The sequence below is a fragment of the Gigantopelta aegis genome, chromosome 4 (genome assembly GCF_016097555.1).
Source record: "Gigantopelta aegis isolate Gae_Host chromosome 4, Gae_host_genome, whole genome shotgun sequence".
NCBI lineage: Eukaryota > Metazoa > Mollusca > Gastropoda > Neomphalida > Peltospiridae > Gigantopelta > Gigantopelta aegis.
In genome coordinates this window covers 100,195,960-100,221,229 of record NC_054702.1, presented here as the reverse complement: position 1 = coordinate 100,221,229, position 25,270 = coordinate 100,195,960, and the positions used below count along the sequence as shown (strand labels likewise).

Here is a 25,270-nt window from a genome sequence, read left to right as displayed (position 1 = left end):
CCTCTGTCTATAAAAGTTGTTACAACGAGATGTATTATTTTCCATAGTTACCTAGCTTGCTTTTCTCTAGAGGTCCCCATATTCTGACTGTGCCATCGTCCGATGCACTGGCCAACATGCTAGGCACTTTAGGATTCCAGTGGATGCAGTTCACAGTGCGCGTGTGGCCCTCTAGCACAGCAATCGGACTCTCACGCTTAATATGCCAGATATACACCTTGTAATCTGAAACAGGAGAAACAACACATATGAATCAAATACACTACATCATAAAACCTGACAAATTAACATAAATTTTGTAGAAAGGAATTTCTTCCAGTGAATGTTTTAGTCCTAAACAACAAGAACTACAAATGTAGTTTATAAAAATAGGATACATGCCACCAAATTAATTCCATTGTACAGTACCTGCAACATGTGTAAACTATCAACATATATCCACAAAACATATACTAAATACTACAATTCCTCAACTTTTTAATATATCACAAAATATTAACAACCAATTATGAACTCACATCTGGTAAAATTATTAAAATTTACTATTTATAACAAAATCATGAGTAAATAAATGAAATGACATAGAAATGAGACCTTTTAAACAATATTTATGACCAGTATTCAGAACATAACTCACACCCCTCATTAAATTGGGAAGATTTGCAAAGATTAAATTCGAGGCAAAATCTGCGGAAAACCACAAATTCTTTGAAAATTACAAGAACATATTATCACAACATTTACCTTCACTTCCACTGGCAACAAAGTCTTGATTTAAACCACCAAAACATGAATATATTCTGTAGTTGCCTTGAGTAACTCCCTGAAATTTGCGAATTAATACCCGATCTTTGATATCCCATAAATGGACACCCTGAAAAAATAATTTTACATTAGTCCTTTTATAAATACGACATATCCAGTCATTTGAAGGTGAACACAGCAAAATTCTATATTTTAATTTTTAAGAATACTAAGAAAAAGTAATGAGTATAATCATTTTTAAATTAAAGTATCTCGTGACAACCTTAATTTCTTTAATAAAGTTTGTTTTGTTTAACGACACCACTAGAGCACATTGATTTATTAATCATCGGCTATTGGACGTCAAACATATGGTCATTTTAACACAGTCATAGAGAGGAAACCTGCTACATTTTTCCATTAGTAGCAAGGGATCTTTTATATGCACCATCCCACAGACAGGGTAGTACATACCACAGCCTTTGATATGCCAGTCGTGGTGCACTGGCTGGAACGAGAAAGATAAATGGGCCCACCGACGGGGATTGATCCCAGATCGACTGCACATTAAGCAAGCGCTTTACCACTGCGCTACGTCCCGCCCTCTTCTTTAATAAAGACGGAATATAACATTCAAATGTCTTTATTCAAGTGTTGATGACTGTGATTAACACACAAGGTCATGTATAGTCAAATATTAAAGTGCCGTTTCACGTAAAACTGTTATATTTTAAATGCTAGCATTTACTCAAAGCTTCTATATTGAGTAAGGCTAATCTGGCAGTATCGTTTAGTATGAAAGACGTGACTTACTTGTGTTTCTATATTGATTAAGGCTAATTTGTCAGTATCGTTCAGTGTGAAATATGCCACTTACTCGTGTTTCTATGTCGAGTAAGGCTATTCTGCCAGTATCGTATAGTATGAAAGATGCAACTTACTTGTGTTTCTATGTCGAGTAAGGCTATTCTGCCAGTATCGTATAGTATGAAAGACGTGACTTACTCGTGTTATCAATTAGTTACTCGTGTTTCTATGTAGAGTAAGGCTAATGTACCAGTATCATTTAGTGTGAAAGACGTGTCTTACTTGTGTTTCTAATTTGATTAAGGCTAATCTGCCAGTATCATTTAGTATTAAAGACACGACTTACTTGTGTTTCTATGTTGAGTAAGGCTAATCTGCCAGTATCATTTAGTATTAAAGACACGACTTACTTGTGTTTCTATTTTGAGTAAGGCTAATCTGCCAGTATTGTATAGTGTGAAAAACACGACTTACTTGCGTTTCTATGTTGAGTAAGGCTAATATGTCAGTATTGTATAGTGTGAAAAACACGACTTACTTGCATTTCTATGTTGAGTAAGGCTAATCTGCCAGTATTGTATAGTGTGAAAGACACGACTTACTTGTGTTTCTATGTTGAGTAAGGCTAATCTGCCAGTATCGTTTAGTGTGAAAGACGTGACTTACTCATGTTTCTATGTCGAGTAAGGCTAATCTGCCAGTATTGTATAGTGTGAAAAACATGACTTACTTGCGTTTCTATGTTGAGTAAGGCTAATCTGCCAGTATTGTATAGTGTGAAAGACACGACTTACTTGTGTTTCTATGTTGAGTAAGGCTAATCTGCCAGTATTGTATAGTGTGAAAGACACGACTTACTTGTGTTTCTATGTTGAGTAAGGCTAATCTGTCAGTATTGTATAGTGTGAAAGACACGACTTACTTGTGTTTCTATGTTGAGTAAGGCTAATCTGCCAGTATTGTATAGTGTGAAAGATGCGACTTACTCGTGTTTCTATGTTGAGTAAGGCTAATCTACTAGTATTGTATAGTGTGAAAGACGTGACTTACTCATGTTTCTATGTTGAGTAAGGCTAATCTGTCAGTATCGTTTAGTGTCAAAGAGGTGACTTACTCGTGTTTCTATGTTGAGTAAGGCTAATCTGCCAGTATCGTTTAGTCAAAGAGGTGACTTACTCGTGTTTCTATGTTGAGTAAGGCTAATCTGCCAGTATCGTTTAGTGTCAAAGAGGTGACTTACTCGTGTTTCTATGTTGAGTAAGGCTAATCTGTCAGTATCGTTTAGTGTGAAAGACATGACTTACTCGTGTTTCTATGTTGAGTAAGGCTAATCTGCCAGTATCGTTTAGTGTCAAAGAGGTGACTTACTCGTGTTTCTATGTTGAGTAAGGCTAATCTGTCAGTATTGTATAGTGTGAAAGACGTGACTTACTCGTGTTTCTATGCTGAGTAAGGCTAATCTGCCAGTATAGTTTAGTGTCAAAGAGGTGACTTACTCGTGTTTCTATTTTGAGTAAGGCTAATCTGTCAGTATCGTTTAGTGTGAAAGACATGACTTACTCGTGTTTCTATGTTGAGTAAGGCTAATCTGTCAGTATCGTTTAGTGTCAAAGAGGTGACTTACTCGTGTTTCTATGTTGAGTAAGGCTAATCTGTCAGTATCGTTTAGTGTGAAAGACATGACTTACTCGTGTTTCTATGCTGAGTAAGACTAATCTGCCAGTATAGTTTAGTGTGAAAGACGTGACTTACTCGTGTTTCTATGTTGAGTAAGGCTAATCTACTATTATTGTATAGTGTGAAAGACGTGACTTACTCATGTTTCTATGTTGAGTAAGGCTAATCTGTCAGTATCGTTTAGTGTGAAAGACATGACTTACTCGTGTTTCTATGCCGAGTAAGGCTAATCTGTCAGTATCGTTTAGTGTGAAAGACGTGACTTACTCGTGTTTCTATGTTGAGTAAGGCTAATCTACTAGTATTGTATAGTGTGAAAGACGTGACTTACTCATGTTTCTATGTTGAGTAAGGCTAATCTGTCAGTATCGTTTACTGTCAAAGAGGTGACTTACTCGTGTTTCTATGTTGAGTAAGGCTAATCTGTCAGTATCGTTTAGTGTGAAAGACATGACTTACTCGTGTTTCTATGCTGAGTAAGGCTAATCTGTCAGTATCGTTTAGTGTGAAAGACATGACTTACTCGTGTTTCTATGCTGAGTAAGGCTAATCTGTCAGTATCGTTTAGTGTGAAAGACATGACTTACTCGTGTTTCTATGTTGAGTAAGGCTAATCTGTCAGTATCGTTTAGTGTGAAAGACATGACTTACTCGTGTTTTTATGCTGAGTAAGGCTAATCTGCCAGTATAGTTTAGTGTGAAAGACGTGACTTACTCTTGTTTCTATGTCGAGTAAGGCTAATCTGCCAGTATCGTTTAGTGTCAAAGAGGTGACTTACTCGTGTTTCTATGTTGAGTAAGGCTAATCTGCCAGTATCGTTTAGTGTGAAAGACATGATGGACTGATCTTCCTGAAGTCTGTAAGTAAAAAAACCCAGTACAATCATACAAACCAGTGTAGCACATAAAAAACTTTTTTTCTGCAAATTGGTTTTAATTTTTAAGATTTTTTTATTTTACGGTTTCAAAAGTTATCTTTTCACAGAATTATGCAATTTTCTAACAACAGTAAAGTAGAGCAGATCACGTTAAATATTTGCGTGCAGGATTACTTAGTCAATGACTGTAATAATTAAATAATTTTTGTAACCAATAATAATTAGTCAGACAAAATGACCTTTTATGAAATATTGCACACAAAAAACATTAACCCTACATAACAACATAATTAAAACAGATTTACTCCAGATGAACAACTTTTCTCAAATGCTGCATACAAACCATTAAAACTTTATTATATCATAATTACAACTTATTTGCTCAACTGTTTTGAACAGTATATTCCTTTAAAAGTAATCTAGTACTGATGCCATCAAACTCACATGTGGAAATCAGTAAGATCGTCAAAGTTGTAAGCTCTAATTCTGTTGTGTGCATCTGCAGCTAGCACAGTCTTCATGTCATTTTGACAGGCCAGACACTGGACTCGCACTCCCTCCCAGTTGTCTAGCACAGTACCGTCCATATCCTGAAATAAAGGAACACAAGTGGAATCAGATCAACTCAAAGCAAAACTTAAAATTTAGTGAACAAAATATTATGTCCTATATACCCTTAGTCAGGGGTAATTTTTCAAGGGGTATCAAGGAAATGGATAGCCATAATATTCCCATGAATGAAAATTATGAGAATCCACGACGATTCCTGTATCTAGTCTGATATACATATTCTGACCACATCAGATTTCAGGCTTTCAAGCAAGATTTTGTGAAAAATAAGGGCTTTTTTTAGGGCAAAATTCTTAAAAAAATAAGGGCTATTTTTAGGATTTTTTAGACAAAAATAAGGACTGAAATTCAATAATCAATATAAAAGAAAAACATTCTGTACTCACCTCCAGGGAGAACATAAATACAAAAGCTAATTACCAACTCAGAAGATCATGCCAATGGTCATCAACAGCGATATTCAGCATATCAATACAACCAGATTAAAGTAATCTGATATGGTGCAAATCCATGCTGAATATGATGCTGATAACCACCAAGATGTCTTCTGAGAAATACATTAATTCAACATATTCATTATCTGAAAGTATACTAAGGCTAGATTTAATTAATTCCAACACTTATTTTATGTTGAATTTATCAAAAAATTTCATTAGGGCTTTTTAGGATTTTGAAGCTTTAATAAGGAATATTAGGGCTGCGGTCAAAAAATAAGGAAAATTAGGAAAATAAGGGCCCGCTTGCAAGCCTGAGATTTGTTTTTTTCATTTTTCACTTTCCACATCCCAAAAAAAAAAATCCCTGAAAATAATTGGATTCTCCTGGATTCCTGCGACACCAATTTGTATAAATCCAAATGGCTTCTGATAGAATTTAACACAAAATTAGTTTTGTTAGACATCGATAAACTTGACATTATTACTATTAACTGTTAGATTATTACCGAGTTAGATTATTATTAACAGTTGTGTGAGTGAAGACAAATGACAGTATTCCTTACACAGATATAGAACTGTCCCCGCTGTCCACCTGTAACGAACTTTTTGCCATCCGCATGCCACGACGCACAGGTAAGACTGTCCTCTGGTGACTGGGTCACTTTCTGATGCAGGTCTCCAGTCTGAAATAACAGCAATATGGTTATGAAAGGAGAGCAACACTCTTTGACCAAAACCATAATACAACACTATATCCAAGCTGGGCAGGGGGAGACAGGATTAGGCCCAACACACCGAAGCTGGGTCTGCGTCTGGCGAGAATGATACTAGTCAAACATGAACGCACTGAACCAAATGTGACAAAACACACCATATGTCTATGCTGCGAGCCAAACACATAACAAGTGTAATATGGTAAACATTTTAGACTCATCAATTTGCAGCTAGGTGCATATCCTGCATTTACATTCCTACAGGCAGGACAAGACATACCTTTTCATACTCATTAACCTTTTAGACTGTAATACATATAAGTACAATCTTTGGTATATGCAAATAATATACATCAAGAAACATTTTTCTTCTGGTAAAGCCATAAATAAAACTCTCACCAGTCAGAGGATCAGTATTAACTAAGAGAAGGAGCGTACCTCAATGTTCCATATCCACAGTTCTGAGCAGTCTTCTGGGCCGCATGCTACAATGAACTTACTGTCTGGACTCCAGGCAATGTAAGCCACACCATATGAATGGTTATCAAAGGTCTTTTTGTGCTTCAGTTCAAGCGTTTCCTAAAACAGATTTTATCAGTCAATGTTTTACAAATGACCAGAAAATGACAACTAGTCCTCCATGTACAATGTTTTTCTGTAAATAATTTCAGTTTAATTTGCCCTAAGAAGAAAAGTAAAAGTGTTTTGGAAATAAATTTTTAAAAAAAACACTATTTTTGCATCAGAAATCAACAAGTTGTAGTAAGAAAACAACATTTCCTGATGAGAAGAACCATAGTTATAATTATTAAAATAATTGAAAACAGGACGCAACTCAATCAGGAGAGAAAAACTGAAAACCGAGAAATTTATATGGGTAACAATGAAGCATGAAATAAAAAAAAGAAGAAAACTGCTTGTTGATAGGGTAGGGAGAGTATATATTTCAATTTTATTGAGTTTGGGTCATCTGTTACCATATCAACATCCCATATGATCATAGAGCAGTCTTTTGACCCAGTAGCGAGTTTCGTTCCATCAGGTGAGAAGCGACAAAACCAAACCTCGTTGCAGTGCTCATTGAGAATCTGAATAGTATGACACGGAAACTGGTCTCTGAAACAAATATGACACTTCATATATTAATACAGTAAAGTACTCTTATAACAAACCGAAAGGGATGTTGATAATAAATTTGTTATAGCAGCAGTTCGTTGTACATATTTGCACAAGTTGGTTATTATTAATGAATAGGGAGATAAAACAAGACAATGCTGGTGAGGCACTAAAAGGTGACCTCACAGGTTAAAAGATATAGAGGTAACCATGACGACTCACATTTTGTACCATCATACAGTACATCTAAATTTATAGCTTTGATTCCAAAAGTGAAAAGTTTTTTTTTAATCCAACCAAACGGTGAATGGGTCCACTGAGGTGGTCCAATCTGACAATGCCGCCCTTTTGTAAAATAAGCCACTATTTAACAGTATATAACAACCTGTCTTACATGTAAAATAAGCCACTATTTAACAGTATATAACAACCTGTCTTACATGTAAAATAAGCCACTATTTAACAGTATATAACAACCTGTCTTACATGTAAAATAAGCCACTATTTAACAGTATATAACAACCTGTCTTACATGTAAAATAAGCCACTATTTAACAGTATATAAAACCTGTCTTACATGTAAAATAAGCCACTATTTAACAGTATATAACAACCTGTCTTACATGCTCAATAAGCAAAAACGTCTTTCATTTGTGACATTTATGACTGAAAAAATTTCCCACATAAATATATGCCATATGCAACAGTCAACAGATAATTAAAAAGTAGCAGCCCACTATTAAAGATAGACTTTGAGCATCATCAAACAAACCAGCACTCTTACTTTGTACATGCATGGTCGAGAAGCAATGAGACAGCATCGATGTTGATGTCCAGCCTGGTATTGTGGTATGGACACTTGTCCTTCTGAAGTTCGACGGCCTGACCCAGAAGAGTTAAGAGACGACGTGGAGGTAGCATCACAGACGGAGGTAAAAACGCTGAAAAACACAATTAGCTTGATGTCAGTAAAAGTTGTCAATACAATTAAATTGTTAAAAAATGTGCAAGTGCAACACACAGTAGCCCCATACACGTGGTTAGGGAGTCATTCGTGATTTTGACACTTTACAGAGCGGTCGATAAATCTGTTTGAGTGATTACTACTGTTAATTTTGCTGAATCTTATGATCAAGTAACCTTTGTTCTTTGGATGTTATGAATTGTTTGTCTTTGAATTAGTGATGTGGCCTGATGTGAAGAACACTGTAGGGCTATTGGCATGCTTCAAACTGGTAGAATTCAGCATGATGTAGCCAATATGTTCAATGTTTCGCCGTCTGTGATCTGCAAACTATGGAACAGATACCACACAAGTCCAGGATCAATTCATCAGAACCCTGGTTCTACAAAATCGAGCTGAAGGGCAGAGACTCAAATCACTACAAATTACACCAGGCTACTGCGGTCCAAGTGACGGGTCAGATGATCAGAAATAGTCTATATGCAGCTCGGCAACCACGTTTTGTGCCACCGTTAAAAATCACCACATGGTAAACAGGTGCCAATGGTGCAAGAGTGGGATAGACTTCCTCAAATCATCATGCCACGTCAAATAAACAAATGTTTGATGAATCGTGGGGGTATTACCCATTATTGATCAAAAGACGTGAATGTTCTATTTTTACATGTCGTCCCTATCTTGTTTCAAAGTTGTTTCCAGCCATACCATCTGCTGCCAACATGAACTATTGGTTGTCATTTCTTCCCAATTACTTCATTATTATCATGCATCTATTCTTAGACATTGAAACCTCTTGATACTTCTTTAATTGGCTGTTATTTCCTACATTCCCTTACTTTGTTTTTGAAGAGTATATATTCCAATATTATTAATATATGTTATACCATTTGACATTTTAAAATAGTCTCTCATAAGAATTGATGGGTTTTGGGGTTTTTTTTATACATATTTATATTTTTTTAAATAAACTAATTGTTTGATTATTAGTTTTAATAATATTTTGTTCTAGTTCATTAGCTTAAAGTTAGCTTTCAGTCCAATATGTTGTTTTAGATCACACAAAAAGATATTCCGTTGGCTTTATGATACTGGACAAAATAAACAATACAGTAACGTTTTAAAAATGTAAAAACATTTCAGTGAAAAATAAAAACAAGCATTCTGAGAGTTCTAATAAAGTAATACATGTTCCCTACCAGGCCCAACACATTTTCATATCTCTTAAATTCAAGGGCTATAACTCTGTAAAAAAAAACCTGGCAAATCACCATGAAAATTAAACTTGATCTGTAACAGTACATGTTAAAGCTACACACAAAATTTCAGCTCAATATTTCCAGGAATTGTGAACAAAAAACAACCATCTGGAAAACTATATTTGGGACAGAGACAGATGAAACCTATAGCCCCCTCCGGTTGGACCAGTTGGGGACTAATAAGAACCCATTCCATTAAACTAATGGCAGACTAATATAGAAAATTTAGTGTTATTATTATTTTACTTCATTAGTAACAGCTGTCCAAATGAACTTAAATCACTCTAAAATATATTGAGCATTTCCATGAAAACACAGAAAATGTTAAATATTTTTAATGAAAATTTCAAGATACCTTTAACCAGGACTTCTAGAATTCTTATAAAAATCACTAGCCATGGGATCAGTGATTTAAAAAATTTACAAACCACAATTAAAAATTCACTAGCCCTAATACAATTTTACTAATAGTAATAATAATCGGATATGTCACCCAAAGAGTGAGATAGAGCTTAAAAATCTAAGATTGGGGGACGGGGTGGTGGTAGGATATTCATATTTAAATACTTAAATGCAGCATTTGACAACTTTTTTCACTAGCCATTGGGCATGGCAATAGTAGTTATTTACTAGCCCAACACTGAACATCACTAGCCTGCTTTAACCCAATTGTGTAGGAGAGAGCAATTAATCATTTCTAAACACTGCATTATGCAACATAGTTAGTGGAACACAGTAATGCAAGTATTTTTTTTCTTTTGTTTTTTAAAACCATATTTAGTTATTCAAAGGTACTTATTATTTTTTTTATGTTTATACTTTAAGGAAAAATTTGAAATGTACACACTTTGAATTTTGTTTTGGGGTTTTTTTTAACGCGAGATGAAAATGAAACTATTGATATCATTTGATACCAAACGTAAGACATAACAATTCTGAAATGTATTAATTTTATAACATATTTGTCAAACTCAAGTTTCTGAAATGAGCAAAAGAAATAACAAGTCACTGTGGAAATTATCTAGCAATTTATAAATACACTATAGTACTTGCTCTGTAAGTTTTCCATGACCGTATGTCAAAAGACAAAAAAGAAAATGATAATTCATGTAATCAGGGCTTCTAGAATTTTTATAAAATCCATGGAATCAGATTTAAAAACATTACTAACCCTACTTTACTTAAGTTAATACAATTTTACTAAATAATAGTAATAATCAGATATGTCACCTAACGATGAAGATAGAGCTTAAAAACACTAACATTGGGGGGTTGGGATGGGGGCAGGCTATTCATATTTACAAAATAGACTGCAACATTTGACTATTTGTTTTTCACTATCAGTCGGGCATGGCAATATTAGTTCTTTACTAGCCCCCAACACTGAATATCACTAGCCATGGGAGTGGGGCTACCATAATCTAGAAGCTCTGCGTAATGAATATCGACTTACTTTGTAACCTTGTCAAAAGCATTGGCCTATAATTTATTATAATCAGGAATATTATATAGTGCTTACTTTGTAATCTTTCTATGAGCTTTTGTCTGGACTCCAGTCCTTTACCTGCCCAGTGGGATACCTCACGAAGTTCCTGAGCATTACTGCACATCATGTATCTAAAAGTGAAACAGCATACAGAATGTTCAAATAATTTAAACTATTTTTATAAATAAATAGATAAGACTCAAGCTTCAAAAACTTAATCTGGAACTTTAATTACAGAACACAAAAGACTTCAAACTATGCTTCATGATTAACAAAAAAAAAATCTTTATTTTTAGTTTTACTTGGTTTCTAATTTTATATATAGCCACAGACATTAATTTACAGTGCTGTTTATATAAGAAAAATATAATCTAAATTATTTGCAGGGAACCTTTTGTACAGTATTTTATTACTATTCACTATGCAAGTTTCAGAGATTGTTACACAATTTTAAAATAATAATCCATTTTTAAGTTGATTAGCACTGTCGCTAATCAATATTTTGAAAACAATTTAATGGTCACTGATTTGCCAAGCAGAAAAATAATTCAATCAATAATAAGCCACAGAAAAATAATTGGTCTGAAAAAAAAGTAGTGGCGTGGAATATTTTAAATTATTACTATTATAAAGCAGTAGGCATGGGTATTATGAGAAGTTTTGTATCGCGACATATCACAATATACATTACCTTTATCATATGTATAATAATATATTATTACAGCAGTGTCAACCAATTTTAAAGAAGGCTTGTAATAAAATAAAGAAAATGCATTATATTCAAAACATGAAATATATCATCACTTCAGGTTATTAATTCAGAGTTGGACAAATCCAAATAGTGAATGTTTGGTCTGGGCTAGTGAAAATTATCAACTGTATTACTTTAGTACATACAGCACTGGCCAAAGCTTCTGTGAGGACGAGCGACTTTCTCAAACATTTGTCAGACACTGTTTAATTATGTCAGTCCTTCATTATTTCACATATGAGCATTGACCCACTGCATCATAATATATTGGTATACCAATAATACAGCATTCACAGTTTCACAAAGACAGATCTACACGTACGATGTAAGGGTATGGACTCGCTCAGTGTTGTACTTCAAAGGGGTCAGTTCCTGGCGAATGCAGTTCAGGGCCTCCAGCAGTCTGAAGTCCTCCAAATACTCCAAGTATTTTTGTTCTAGCAGAAGGAACCTCATTTTCTAGAAAAATATTTGTTAACATACATATAAATCAATGCACAATATAAAGTTGATCATTGACTGCATATTTCTAGACTTAAAGAAAGCTTAATGAATAACCTGAAATTATCAGCAGCATGAGTACTTGTTTTCAAAGAACTTTAGACCTGCAATCTATAGGTCTAAACAAAACTGCAACATTGTGAATTATGGGGGGGGGGGGGGGGGGGAGAGAGAAGAAATTTTCTGTTGGTTGATACACAAATTTACAAAGTTATTTCTTAAGTGTGTACTCAGAAGAATTTTTTTTTTTAAATGGGTGATATCCTTTCTTTAAATCAAATTAATTTGCTTCATCCAAATTTGACAAATATATATGAACAAAAGTGTCATTAGTATTTTGCTCATGGTACATTAATTGAACAAAATTCAGTTCATACCAACAAGCCTTGTGGACATTCAACAAGATCCTTTAGTTCTTCGAGATCAGCTTCAGCCTAAAATAAAATAAAAATGTAATTGTGCAAGTATATTTATACCAAAAATCTATTAACAAACAAAACCTAAAAACAAAATAAAAGTATTAGTTCAAATTAATTAAATCTCACAAAATTGTCAAAAGTATGTACCGTATTTTTAGGATATAAACCGCTACTTTTTTAACTGTGAATTGCAAGTGTGTTTATAAAATTGTGCACTTTATTTATGAATTTTATGTTAACGGCTGTACATATAAACCGCACCACTTTTTTTTTCATTCTCATAATAATAATATGGCACACCAAATGACTGGGACTGAAGCATTACAATGGAATGGCTCTTTATTAATAGTGCAGTCAGGCTAGAAACACTACAACACAGGGGCAGGATGTAGCCCAGTGGTAAAGTGCTCGCTCGATACACGGTCGGTCTGGGATCGATCCCCGTCAGTGGACTCAATGGGCTATTTCTCGTTCCAGCCAGTGCACGACGACTGGTATATCAAAGGCTGTGGTATGTACTACCCTGTCTGTGGGATGGTGTATATAAAAGATCCCTTGCTGCTAATCGAAAAGAGTAGCCCATGAAGTGGCGACAGCAGGTTTCCTCTCTCAATATATGTGTGGTTCTTAACAATATGTCTGACGCCATATAACCATAAATAAAATGTGTTGAGTGCATCGTTAAATAAAACGTTTCCTTTCCAATACAACACTTGTGTATCGTTATACTTACAGTGACAAAAATAGACTTAACCGCAAAGTTTCTTAGTTTTATTGTTAGTAGTGCATCAGATGTGATTATCTGGTGTTTTAAAATGTAGTAATTTGTCTCATATTATACGAAGTAATCAGGGGTTTCCCTAGAGCGATAAGCCGACACGGCCCGTGCTCCCTTAGCCAGCCAAGTAAGCGCCTTCATGTCTGGTAAGCGCCTTAACTGCAGGACCGTGTCGACTTAATTTGTAACATGTATACAAAACAATGGAGCTGTGATCCGTAACTTCATTTTCTATCTTCTGATGTGAACAAACGGTTACATAATCTATTCGACACCTCAAACATAATAATACCACATATTCAATTAGCATAATAGCGATCTCGCGACCGGTAACGAGAAACGGTGTTAACCAGAATACAGCGTATGCCTTATGATGTTTGCTAATTTTAATAATCAAGGTTATTAATTTTAACGCATGCATTCGACATGTATGACAGCAATGTGACGGCGATTCAATGTCTGGAAGATATGTAACTTGCTATTTTAATTTTGTAAAGTCTTTGAACCGAAGTAATAAAAACAAACCGACAATGCATGTCAATTTGAATACACATGCCAGTTCAGGGCCGAACGGCATGTCGGCTATCCCAAGGGCTGAGTTCAGCCAGAGCCGAGCGGAAACAAAACGTTCGCTACACTGTTTTGTGCGCTTCACGTTAAACAAATGGACACGACGGACACCAATCAAGTAGTTCGCGAACGTTAGGAAAAACGTTCGTTGGCTGAATGAGGAAAGCTCTCGGCGTAATAACGTCACGCTTCAGAGTCAGCTGACACCCACGTGTTAAGAGATATCGTTGCGGACATGAACAATACGATTACACAGGAGTAAATCTTGATGTAAAATGTGTAGAAAAACAATAGTTGTTTGCATCAATGAATACCTAACTGCAGTTTCGTTATTTCCTTTGTCTTTGTTAATTTTGTACCTATGGTCGAGAGCACGCACTGAGATCGCGATCGCGGGAAATGTGCGTGCAGTATTTATACAAATTGCAGTTAAACGTACATTGAATTAGTTACAATAAACTATTGTTAGATAATGCTAGATATATCTTTGTTAAACTGTGAGATGACATTTAATAAGTTAGCTGGATTTTTTTTGAAAAAGTAAAATTTAATTTTATAACATTTTGGGGTTTGTTTGGTAGTTTTTTTTTTATAAATGGAATATACTGTGAAGTCAGCATTCTTAGCTTAGGTATTTTACAAGCAGAAATCACAACAAGCATTTAACACGACGCTGAAATCAACAACAACAACATGAGGCAAATTATGAATGGGGAATTGATGGGTTTTTTAGAAAAAAAGTCCCCCCCCCCCCCCCTCTCCTCCCACACAAAAAACCCCAACATGATTTGATGGATTGAAGACAAACACTTAACTGTTTTTAACTCACTACCCCACTTCTTTTGGCTTGATTTTTGTGTTATAATGATGCTAAATATGTAAGCGCCTTAAAAAAATCCTGGGGAAAGGCCTGGTAATGTTTTTATAGTCTGTAGCAAACATACCCCACTTGCATGTTTGGTACTGCCGATAAAAAGCCAGTGGCAGCCTAAACAATGTCACATGACACAATTACAATGTCATGGCCATTTATGGCCAATTGCAAAAGCCAGACCTTAACAGTGACATCAAAACAGTTTCTTTATCTCTTTAACACCTCTGTTTGTTGTAAACCTGTTTGTAATATTTTTAATTAATATATCAGAATTTAAGTTCAGTACGTAGTTTGCGAATTAAAATCACATAATTGGAGTACCTGTAAATGTTTTTATTACAAGTTGACATTCCCAGTATAAATAGCAAGCTAATTTATACAGAACATAACGCTGTGCACAAACATTTGTGTAGAAACTTATTTTATTACTTCAACAGTTATTGGAGGTCCCAATGTGAATATTAAAAAAAAAATTGGAGTCTAGGTGTATCTCCAATTTAGATTGAGAAAATAATATAATGAATAAGTGAACTAATGTATACACCTGACAGGTGACCTGTGTTGAAGTTCAGCTGCATAACTTTACACCGCATTAATGTTTTGTGCATATCTTTTGTTGTATTTCATTATATTACATGTAATTATATATATTATAAATATATATTTCTAGGCAAATATAAAAGGCTGTTATAAAACAATGTTGAAAAGTCTGTTAATGATCAACAGGACTGTGTTTAGTTTCGGTTCACCGTCACTGGCCAGCTTAACCCGGCCTCATTTGAATATGTAATTTTTTGCACATGGCATGCTAGTTAGGTTACAGAAAAACATGTGTAATCAAGTGAGTACTAGTAATTCTTACTTGTGCACTTTTTTTTGGTTCACGCTTTGTAATCATACTGGAACAAATAAAATGTTATTGTGTATTTATTGTATCAATTTTTTTGCAACTAATGCAAGATTATGAACAATATGAAGTTGTTCATATTTTCATGAAAATAGCAGGGTTTGTTTACGAAACTTGACCATTAGGTAAAACGAAACTGAAAGCCACACAATCAACAATTATTTATTGTTTGAATTTAAAGGAGAATGGATATCTTAATTATTATTAAATACAAACAATAATTAACTGTAATTAAGTTTGTGGCCTTGTTTTAACGGTGGTTTATTTAAAGGTTCAGTTTATGTAAGGACGAAGGTTGGAAGTTTGTCTAAAAACATGGGGTGCAGTTCATACAACAGTATGTGTAATAGGCCAAAAAATACGGTTCTAGGGTATGAACAGCCCTCTATGTTAACGTTTCCATCTAGGCACTAGATGGCGCTACTTGTATTTTTATATAGATGATGTATGTAATACACATGTATTTATATATTTATATTTATTGTAATGTTATGGTTTGAAATAAATTAATAAAATATACATCATCACTTACCTTTTCCCAGTCGCCCTCCAGTACGTTGGATCGGAATTTGGCTGCAGCTTCATGTTCTAATGTGCAGCCAGATTCACTTATGAGTTGCTCAGCAGTTCGACTGAAAACAATTAACACTTTATACATAGTGTGAAGTAAACAAGTTAATATTTTTAGTGAAAATACTATATATTAGTCAAAACAACTGATTTTAATGGCAGAAGTGACATCTTTTACTAATACTAGCTAATTTTACTGTTTTTTGCAAAACAAAATCCTATTTACATCTCTTCTTAAAATTTATGCCTAAAACCAACAATAAAAATGTGCATTACCGTAGCTACAATTTTAATATTTATAGTCGTAAATATGTTTACGCCCTTGAAAAAAAAAGTTTTATGAACACTATTTTAAGCAAAACTAATAAACAAAGTTGCCCTGTAAAAACAAAAGAAAATCAGTGTTGTGCTTTGAAGATAATCATGACACCAATATAAAAGGAAAAGGAATCCATAACAAGATACAATTTTTTTAAAGCAGTGATCACAGACATATAATGAAATAGCTTTTTGTTGTCTGACAAAGAAATACAAGGAGACACAGATTTGCAAAATTACTTTTCTATGATGTAATTGCATGTTTGAACAAGTACTGTAATATTTTCCATTTAATGAACTAAAAACTACCAAAATAACCAAGTATATCAATATAATGGACACCGATAGTGCAACAGCTGAGGGTGGGTTTTTTTAACCTTCTGACTACTGCAGGCGAGATATCTCGCCCGACGTCACGTCAGTCGATATACTGTACACTGTATACAGTGCATTCCCCAATTCATATTTCCCGCCGTTTTGCACACGACACTCACCGGAAACGGAAATATAATTAAAGAAAAACGTTTTTTTTTCTTCAAAATTGTGGCTTTTGTTTTGATTTTTTCAACTGAAAATACCTTGAAATTTTGAGATCAAAAAGTGGTTTTCTGCAAAGTATTTTCGCTTGACAACAACGGCGGCACGTCGCTGTCATTTTCAGGGATCGGTAGCTGATTGTGACAACTGATTTGATAATAAATTTGATCGTTTTACCGACAATGAAAATCACCAAATATTGCAATATGAATCGTAGTTCGTTTTGTCAAAAGAAATCTGGTGAGAAAACCAGTTATCGGGAATATTGGATATAAATACTGGACAGCTGGCCACAAATGCCCTAAGTAAATGCAACTTTTTCGATTTCTTGCCTAATTAAATTGCCATTAACTGATCTAAAATAATAAAAATTACAAAAAAAGACACGAAAATAATACTTACCGATTAATATATGAACTTTATTTCATGTTTTTATAAAACATTTAAGTGAATATATGTGAGTAAAAATTATAAACTTGTACCACTCAACGTGGTTTTTGTTAAAAATTAATCCAGTAGTCTAAAGGTTAATATCTTGTATGTATAATATTATTCTTTAAAATTAATGGTGAAAAAAAACCCATGATGATGAGCAAGTAAATAAACAAACAGTAAAACATTTGAAGCAATAAGTGCCGACCAGTACTAGTTCATCAAGATAAACGTCTCCGGCACTATATTTATTATTGTGATGTTTATTGCTGTGCCGTAACGTTTATCCATTGGATCGAATTTTCCATTTGCAATCACGATTTAATAAAATCAGCCAGATGTGCTTTATTTAAGAGCCTCAACACGTACAACAACATATTTTAATAAATTTCAGACAAAAATATTAAGTACAATACCTTTGGTAACCTTTCCAGGATTAGATGTTTGAAGATGACACATTTAAACATTTGAAAGCTATTTTTATCCTGGCACATCGAAAATGCGGAATGAAAATATTGCGGAACGAGAATTATTCGTATCAAGCAATAAAAAGAAATATTGTTGAACTGAATGGAATTGATTATTTATTTTGTTATTTATGTTTCTATATATGTGCTTTGTGTGGGTTGCATTATATGCATTATTAATAATAATATCACATTCAAGTTTTGGGGTGTATTATTCTTTTTTATTATTATTAGAAAAATAATGATTGTCAGTACAGGTCATTACTTATTTTAAGGCCTTCATTTATTTACTTTTTTAAAAATTATTAGTATTTTTTTTTAATATTATTATTACAGGCCATTGCTTACATGTGTTTCAAAGGTTTTTCTCTTCTTTTTTTTCTTTAAAAAAAATCTTAGTTTAATTATCATTGTAGGTCATTAGTTATTTTAAGGGTTTTTATTTATTTATTTATTTTATTTATTATTAATTTTTACTCTTCTTTTTGTTTTAATTTTTTTTTTTTTTTTTAGCTATAATTACTGGTTATTAGTTATTTTAGGGCTTTTATTTAATTAAAAAAAAAAAAAAAAAAATATATAAATTTCTTGTAATTAACATGCCCAACCCCACAACCTAAAAAATCATTGTAAATAGTTTCATTAATCTTTCATAATATTTATATTAATCTTTTATAGCAAGTTCTGGGGAAAGGTGAATAGACACACAAAGAAATGGGGAAAAAACAATTTGAAAGTTAAACTGGCTGTTGAAAATATTTTATACATGTAAATCTAAAATGTTATAATGATTGTCAGCTCCATCTAATTTATTCCTTGAAACATTAATTTAACTACTTTCAAAAATTGTACTATAAGTCATATGTAGTTACATAACAAATCTGCACAGCATTGTAATTACAAAACGTGTTCATATGGTTGTGAGGCAATCGTCAACAACACAGTTAATGTTCAAACGGTTAAGTAGGAATCAAAGTACACATCGGTTTAGGCAATGTGCAGACAGGTACAAGGCAGTTATCACAAGCAGCAATTGTTATCAAGTCACACTAATTACAAAACATTGTCATATGGTTGCGAGGTTATCCTCAACAACAGTTGTATTGCACTGATGTGTTTCATTCATACTGTTGATGACAACTGCTGTTCGTGATAATTTATTCCTACTTGACTAATTTAACATGAACTGTGTTGTTGAGGATTGCCTAGTAACCAGATGAACATTTATTGTAATAATTAATGTATAACTGTGACTGCTTGTGATAACTGCCTTGTGCCTGTCTGCACATTGGCTAAACTGATGTGTATTTTGATTCCTACGTAACCATTTGAATATTAACTGTGTTGTTGAATGTAATTAATTCATAAGTGTGACTTGGTGACAATTGCTGCTTGAGACAACTGCCTCATACCAGTGTGTGTTAAACATGGGTAAGCACACTAAATTACGAATAAAGCACATTAATTACGAATAATGCACATTAACAAGAAAACAACAAGAAACAAGCAAATGTGTGATCTCTTGCTACCCCGTTTCATCTCTCTATGTCTGTCTCCCCCAACCCCCCTCTGTCTTGTGTGTGTATAAGTGTGTGTGCGTGTGTGTGTGTAATGGAAACATTTATAAATGAAAAAAAAACACGTTTTCATTTAGTTAATAATTAAATTAATTAATTTATTATTATTAAATCAATAATTGATTTATTATTATTAAATCAATAATTTATTTGTTATGTTATTTATTATAATTACTAACATTATTCAGTAATTTACTATTATATTATTATTTATTAAGTATTAATTAATTATTTATTATATTATTTAGTTGTTATTATTAATTAATTTATTATTTATTAACTGATTTAAAAAAAATATTATTCATTAATTAGTTTATTTATTATTATTATTATTATTATTATTATCGTGGAAGAAACTCGTGAACCAGAGACGAATAATAAAAATAATCCGATTCCGCCAACAGTTTTCAATCACATTTTAAATATGCTCATAATGGCCGGCGGGAATATTCGAGATTTTGTTCGTAACTGACAATTGGATTAATGCAGGATTACTATTTGGACAAACTGTCTATTTATACGTAAAACGTAAGTCGGGAGGTTTTCTTTATACAGTAAGTGTTTATATTTGTTAGTACATCTCATATTTCGCCAAGAAATAATTAATTCCATGGTTGTATCGATTCCGCCTGAAATCTGGGCGGAAATCGCACGCTTGTTTTTGCTATTAACATTGTAAACATCGGGTCCAATAAATGTCAAAATGTAAAAAAACGGACCGTAGATGTTTACCTTGGTGAACTACGACCAGTACCTACTCAACAATTCGTGAAATACTTCAATGCATTTAATTGTAAAATTAAATACATCATTTGTTTTAAGTGGTTACAAATATACTAGTTTATGTAAATGAGTATGGGGTAACCATCAAATAGTGTTGTTGTTCTATATATAGCTTTCCTGTAGGTTAATCCTTTATGTACACAATGTATACAATAATGAATGAACTAGAAGTATTGTAAACAAAATAAGTCACATTATATGAATAGGAGAGATGTCAAGGAAGTAAGCAATCCAGAAATGGCAGCTTATAATTTCCATCTGAATGAAAGCTATACGAAATCAGCTGATCAGCTAAAACACCTGTCACATATTGCAATTGACTCTTACTTCAAGCCAAGTCCGATCAAATGCTGACCGATCAGTCGCACTACGTCAATGTCAGTCTTAGACATGGCTTTAACGGGTGTCCCTTTAGCACCTTCACTTGATACAGCCCCATTAGTGGCTGATGAACAAGCCCCATTTTGCTGGGTACCGTTTTCAATCTCCTCACTGGTTTCCCCATTTTGCTGGCAGCCATTAAAATTTGCCTGCATATTCGAGACAGAGAGTCGTTGTTTTTTGAGCGGTGGGGGCGAAACTCCACCGTCTTCTGAGTCCGACGACGATGCCAGTATTGCTTTGCAAGTTCTTATGGTTTGTATTGTTCAATTAATACAAACCAATGGACTAAAATAATGGACAAAGACGACGAACAAAACAGCTCCGCTAACCAGTCTCCTGTGACCAAATTTGTTTTGCTACATGACGTCACCAGATGTAGTATGGATTATGGGAAATACCTGTCAGCGTCAGGGATTCGCTTTTTGGAAAACTTCTTCTTGTCCAAATAACAATACAACAGTTGAATGGTAGTTTTTAATATTGTTATAAGAAATATCCGTGCAAAACAATAAATTGGACATTGTTCCGACAATACACGAAATTAGCCGAAATTAACCAAAATGTTTGTGACAGAAACTGTTTTTTTTTTAGCTATGATCAATTAAATTAACATGCCTACTTGCTATTATTTCTAAATTATTAAATACAGGCCTACTAACAAACAAAAAATAACTTATAAATAATATAAATGTTTTCTGTTGACATCATCTAATAACATGAGTTTGAACATCACTGTTATACAATAACTTTAATTTCATTGTAAGAACCAACCACCTGTCAACAAAGGACACGTAATTGGATGTTTCTTGTTATTTTAATGTTACTTAATCTGGTACGCATAATGTAACAAGATCCTTTATAATATATTTATATTAATTAAAAACCATGAAGTTATAATTAGGTTATGTGAATTTATATAGGCCTGCGTCTCGAATGGAATGCCTACATTAAATAGGCTATGTAGGGCTTAGTCTAAAATAAACCACTTAAAAAATTTGAACCTACAAAAATACCAAAAACAAAATCCCCCCCCCCCCCCCCCCAAAGAACAAGTATGTTGTTGAGAAAAATACTCTTCTATTATAGGATTTTTTTGTGTGAAGAAGTTCTTTGTTTCTATCTGCACTTAACAAACCCGAATAGGCTTATATGTATGGACATTTTAATAGACCTACGGTCTTTATTTTAAACAATATAAGTTTTAAAAGTTAACAATTATTTAGTTTTTTTAAATTGCGTCTGTATCATTCTGTTTTCTTTCTCTTCTCAAACCTGTAGTTAATCTTGTATAATATTTAGGTAGGTCTAGTTTTGTGTTTAATTAGGCTATCTATTATTATCTGATGAATCTATTCAATTCAATCATTTATTTCCGTATATGAATTATACAGACATGAACAATAATATCAATATCGAGAAAAGAAAAACAAAACAATGCATGTTATAAGTTTCTCAGTGTCTGTTAATTGAATAAATGTTGGGTTTAGCTGGTATAGTTTTTGTTTTTTTTATAGTATGTTTCTGCGTTTTGTAAGGCCTCGATATGTTATTAGAAAGTGTAATTCATCTCTGACAACACCAGAGTTGCACATTTTGCATATCCTTTTGTATTGTTCAACATTTCTGTACCTACCAATTTCAATTTCAAGTCGGTGTGTAAATCTGTTATGATTTAGAAATGTATATGTCTATTATTGTCTGTCATCTTGCACTACATGAAAATATTTGTTATTAAAATTTGTAGATAGAGGTCCTGGACCTAATATAGGCTTCAGCGTGTCTACCAGTGCGGGAGCGGGTATCACTTCCAAAACACCTAAAGGCGCAGGTGGAAACAAAAATGATAAGAAAATACTTCCTCTCCCTCCCCCCTCCCTCCCCCGCCATCTCCCGCTTTAAATTGATAGCACGGATTTGTCTCAGAAAACACCCAATGCTATTGAAGATTCATACATTTAACAGAACATGTGTAGCAAATTAATACAATTAATTTATTTGTGTTTAGTGAGAGACGTTAATGTCTTCGTCGGCTTGGTGTTTGGGGGAGATATTGGCAGGCATACGGGGCGGTTGCCCCGGGCGCAAAATTCTGGACTGGTGGAAGGGACTCGGGGAGTGCTAACAGTCCACTGGTTAGGGGGGCGCAATACTTGCCTTGCCCCGGGCGCTGGCAACCCACGCTACGCCACTGCATGATACACTTTAGTTTTGAATATTGTAGGTGCCCTTTTTAAACGATATGAACATCATCTCCATAGAAAAAAATCCTCCACCCATCCCTGTCACTTTATACTTATAGCCTACTAACGTCTTGTTAATATCGAGCATTTTAACAGTACATGTCATAGTATAACTAGTCATAAGGTTTTTGAGAAGAATCAGTAACCTATTCAAGCCCTTAAAAGGCAGGCGCTGTGCAGGCGAATTTCGAGATCGACCCTCTCTCCTCCCTCGCCTCAAACGTTTTTTTCTGGTATGTTTTCCTGGGGAGTTGGACTCCAACTCCTTATATAAAGTCTAGTCTAGAATGAGCTGAATCACTGTATATCGTCTGAATGGCGTCATTATTTTTATACCATACTCTGGTTAGGTCAAGACGAACTTTGTACTTTGACTGCAGTGAAGGGTTATTAATCACAAAGCAAATAGTTTAACGACACCACTAGAGCACTGATTAATTAATCATCAGCTATTGATTTCAAACATTTAGTAATTATGACACATAGTCTTCTGAGGAAACTAGCTGTACATGTTTTCATTTGTAGCATGGGAATACAGTTAAAGTTCTTTTTTGTTGTTTAAAGACACTACTGGAGCACCATATGATTTATTAATCATTGATTATTGGATGTCAAACATTTTGATAATTTGTTGTAGTTTTTGTAAGGAAACCAGTTAAATTTTTTCCATTAGTAGCAAGGTATTTTACAAAACAGCACATACCATGGCCTTTGACATACCAGTTGTTGGGCACAGGTTGAGATGGGAGTGGGGAAACAATCTGAAATTGAGTCCACCAAGGGTGTTTGATCCCACAAAGCTCCCTTCAAATCAGCTCCTGCCCTCATCAAATCAAACAGTATCTTCACACGAAGTATAGTCTTGAACTGGATGTTATATGAACTACATCCTGCCCCCATCAAATCAAACAGTATCTTCACACGAAGTATAGTCTTCAACTGGATGTTATATGAACTACATCCTGCCCCCATCAAATCAAACTATCTTCGCACGAAGTATAGTCTTGAACTGGATGTTATATGAAATACATCCTGCCCCCATCAAATCAAACAGTATCTTCACACGAAGTATAGTCTTCAACTGGATGTTATATGAACTACATCCTGCCCCCATCAAATCAAACAGTATCTTCACACGAAGTATAGTCTTCAACTGGATGTTATATGAACTACATCCTGCCCCCATCAAATCAAACAGTATCTTCACACGAAGTATAGTCTTCAACTGGATGTTATATGAACTACATCCTGCCCCCATTAAATCAAACAGTATCTTCACACGAAGTATAGTCTTCAACTGGATGTTATATGAACTACATCCTGCCCCCATCAAATCAAACAGTATCTTCACACGAAGTATAGTCTTCAACTGGATGTTATATGAACTACATCCTGTCCCCATCAAATCAAACAGTATCTTCACACGAAGTATAGTCTTCAACTGGATGTTATATGAACTACATCCTGCCCCCATCAAATCAAACAGTATCTTCACACGAAGTATAGTCTTCAACTGGATGTTATATGAACTACATCCTGTCCCCATCAAATCAAACAGTATCTTCACACGAAGTATAGTCTTCAACTGGATGTTATATGAACTACATCCTGCCCCCATCAAATCAAACAGTATCTTCACACGAAGTATAGTCTTCAACTGGATGTTATATGAACTACATCCTGCCCCCATTAAATCAAACAGTATCTTCACACGAAGTATAGTCTTCAACTGGATGTTATATGAACTACATCCTGCCCCCATCAAATCAAACAGTATCTTCACACGAAGTATAGTCTTGAACTGGATGTTATATGAACTACATCCTGTCCCCATCAAATCAAACAGTATCTTCACACGAAGTATAGTCTTCAACTGGATGTTATATGAACTACATCCTGCCCCCATCAAATCAAACAGTATCTTCACACGAAGTATAGTCTTGAACTGGATGATATATGAACTACATCCTGTCCCCATCAAATCAAACAGTATCTTCACACGAAGTATAGTCTTCAACTGGATGTTATATGAACTACATCCTGCCCCCATCAAATCAAACAGTATCTTCACACGAAGTATAGTCTTGAACTGGATGTTATATGAACTACATCCTGCCCCCATCAAATCAAACAGTATCTTCACACGAAGTATAGTCTTCAACTGGATGTTATATGAACTACATCCTGCCCCCATCAAATCAAACAGTATCTTCACACGAAGTAAAGTCTTGAACTGGATGTTATATGAACTACATCCTGCCCCCATCAAATCAAACAGTATCTTCACACGAAGTATAGTCTTCAACTGGATGTTATATGAACTACATCCTGCCCCCATCAAATCAAACAGTATCTTCACACGAAGTATAGTCTTCAACTGGATGTTATATGAACTACATCCTGCCCCCATCAAATCAAACAGTATCTTCACACGAAGTATAGTCTTCAACTGGATGTTATATGAACTACATCCTGCCCCCATCAAATCAAACAGTATCTTCACACGAAGTATAG

At 34.2% G+C, this 25,270-nt stretch overlaps 1 protein-coding gene across 1 annotated transcript in view; it reads right to left on the bottom strand.

Moving 5' to 3' along the window:
- Positions 1 to 20,861, bottom strand: part of LOC121371575 (WD repeat-containing protein 26-like) — a 28,963-nt gene extending 8,102 nt beyond the window's left edge. Inside the window, exons 1-13 of the mRNA XM_041497576.1 lie at positions 20,460 to 20,861; positions 15,981 to 16,080; positions 12,278 to 12,334; positions 11,722 to 11,858; positions 10,682 to 10,779; positions 7,727 to 7,883; positions 6,804 to 6,942; positions 6,265 to 6,405; positions 5,677 to 5,796; positions 4,551 to 4,696; positions 4,008 to 4,086; positions 745 to 874; positions 52 to 225 (exon numbers count right to left, since the gene is read on the bottom strand). Of these exons, the coding sequence (XP_041353510.1) occupies positions 52 to 225; positions 745 to 874; positions 4,008 to 4,086; positions 4,551 to 4,696; positions 5,677 to 5,796; positions 6,265 to 6,405; positions 6,804 to 6,942; positions 7,727 to 7,883; positions 10,682 to 10,779; positions 11,722 to 11,858; positions 12,278 to 12,334; positions 15,981 to 16,080; positions 20,460 to 20,668 (1,687 nt within the window). The 5' untranslated portion in view covers positions 20,669 to 20,861. The remainder of the gene's footprint in view (positions 1 to 51; positions 226 to 744; positions 875 to 4,007; positions 4,087 to 4,550; positions 4,697 to 5,676; positions 5,797 to 6,264; positions 6,406 to 6,803; positions 6,943 to 7,726; positions 7,884 to 10,681; positions 10,780 to 11,721; positions 11,859 to 12,277; positions 12,335 to 15,980; positions 16,081 to 20,459) is intronic.
- Positions 20,862 to 25,270: the final 4,409 nt, after the last annotated feature.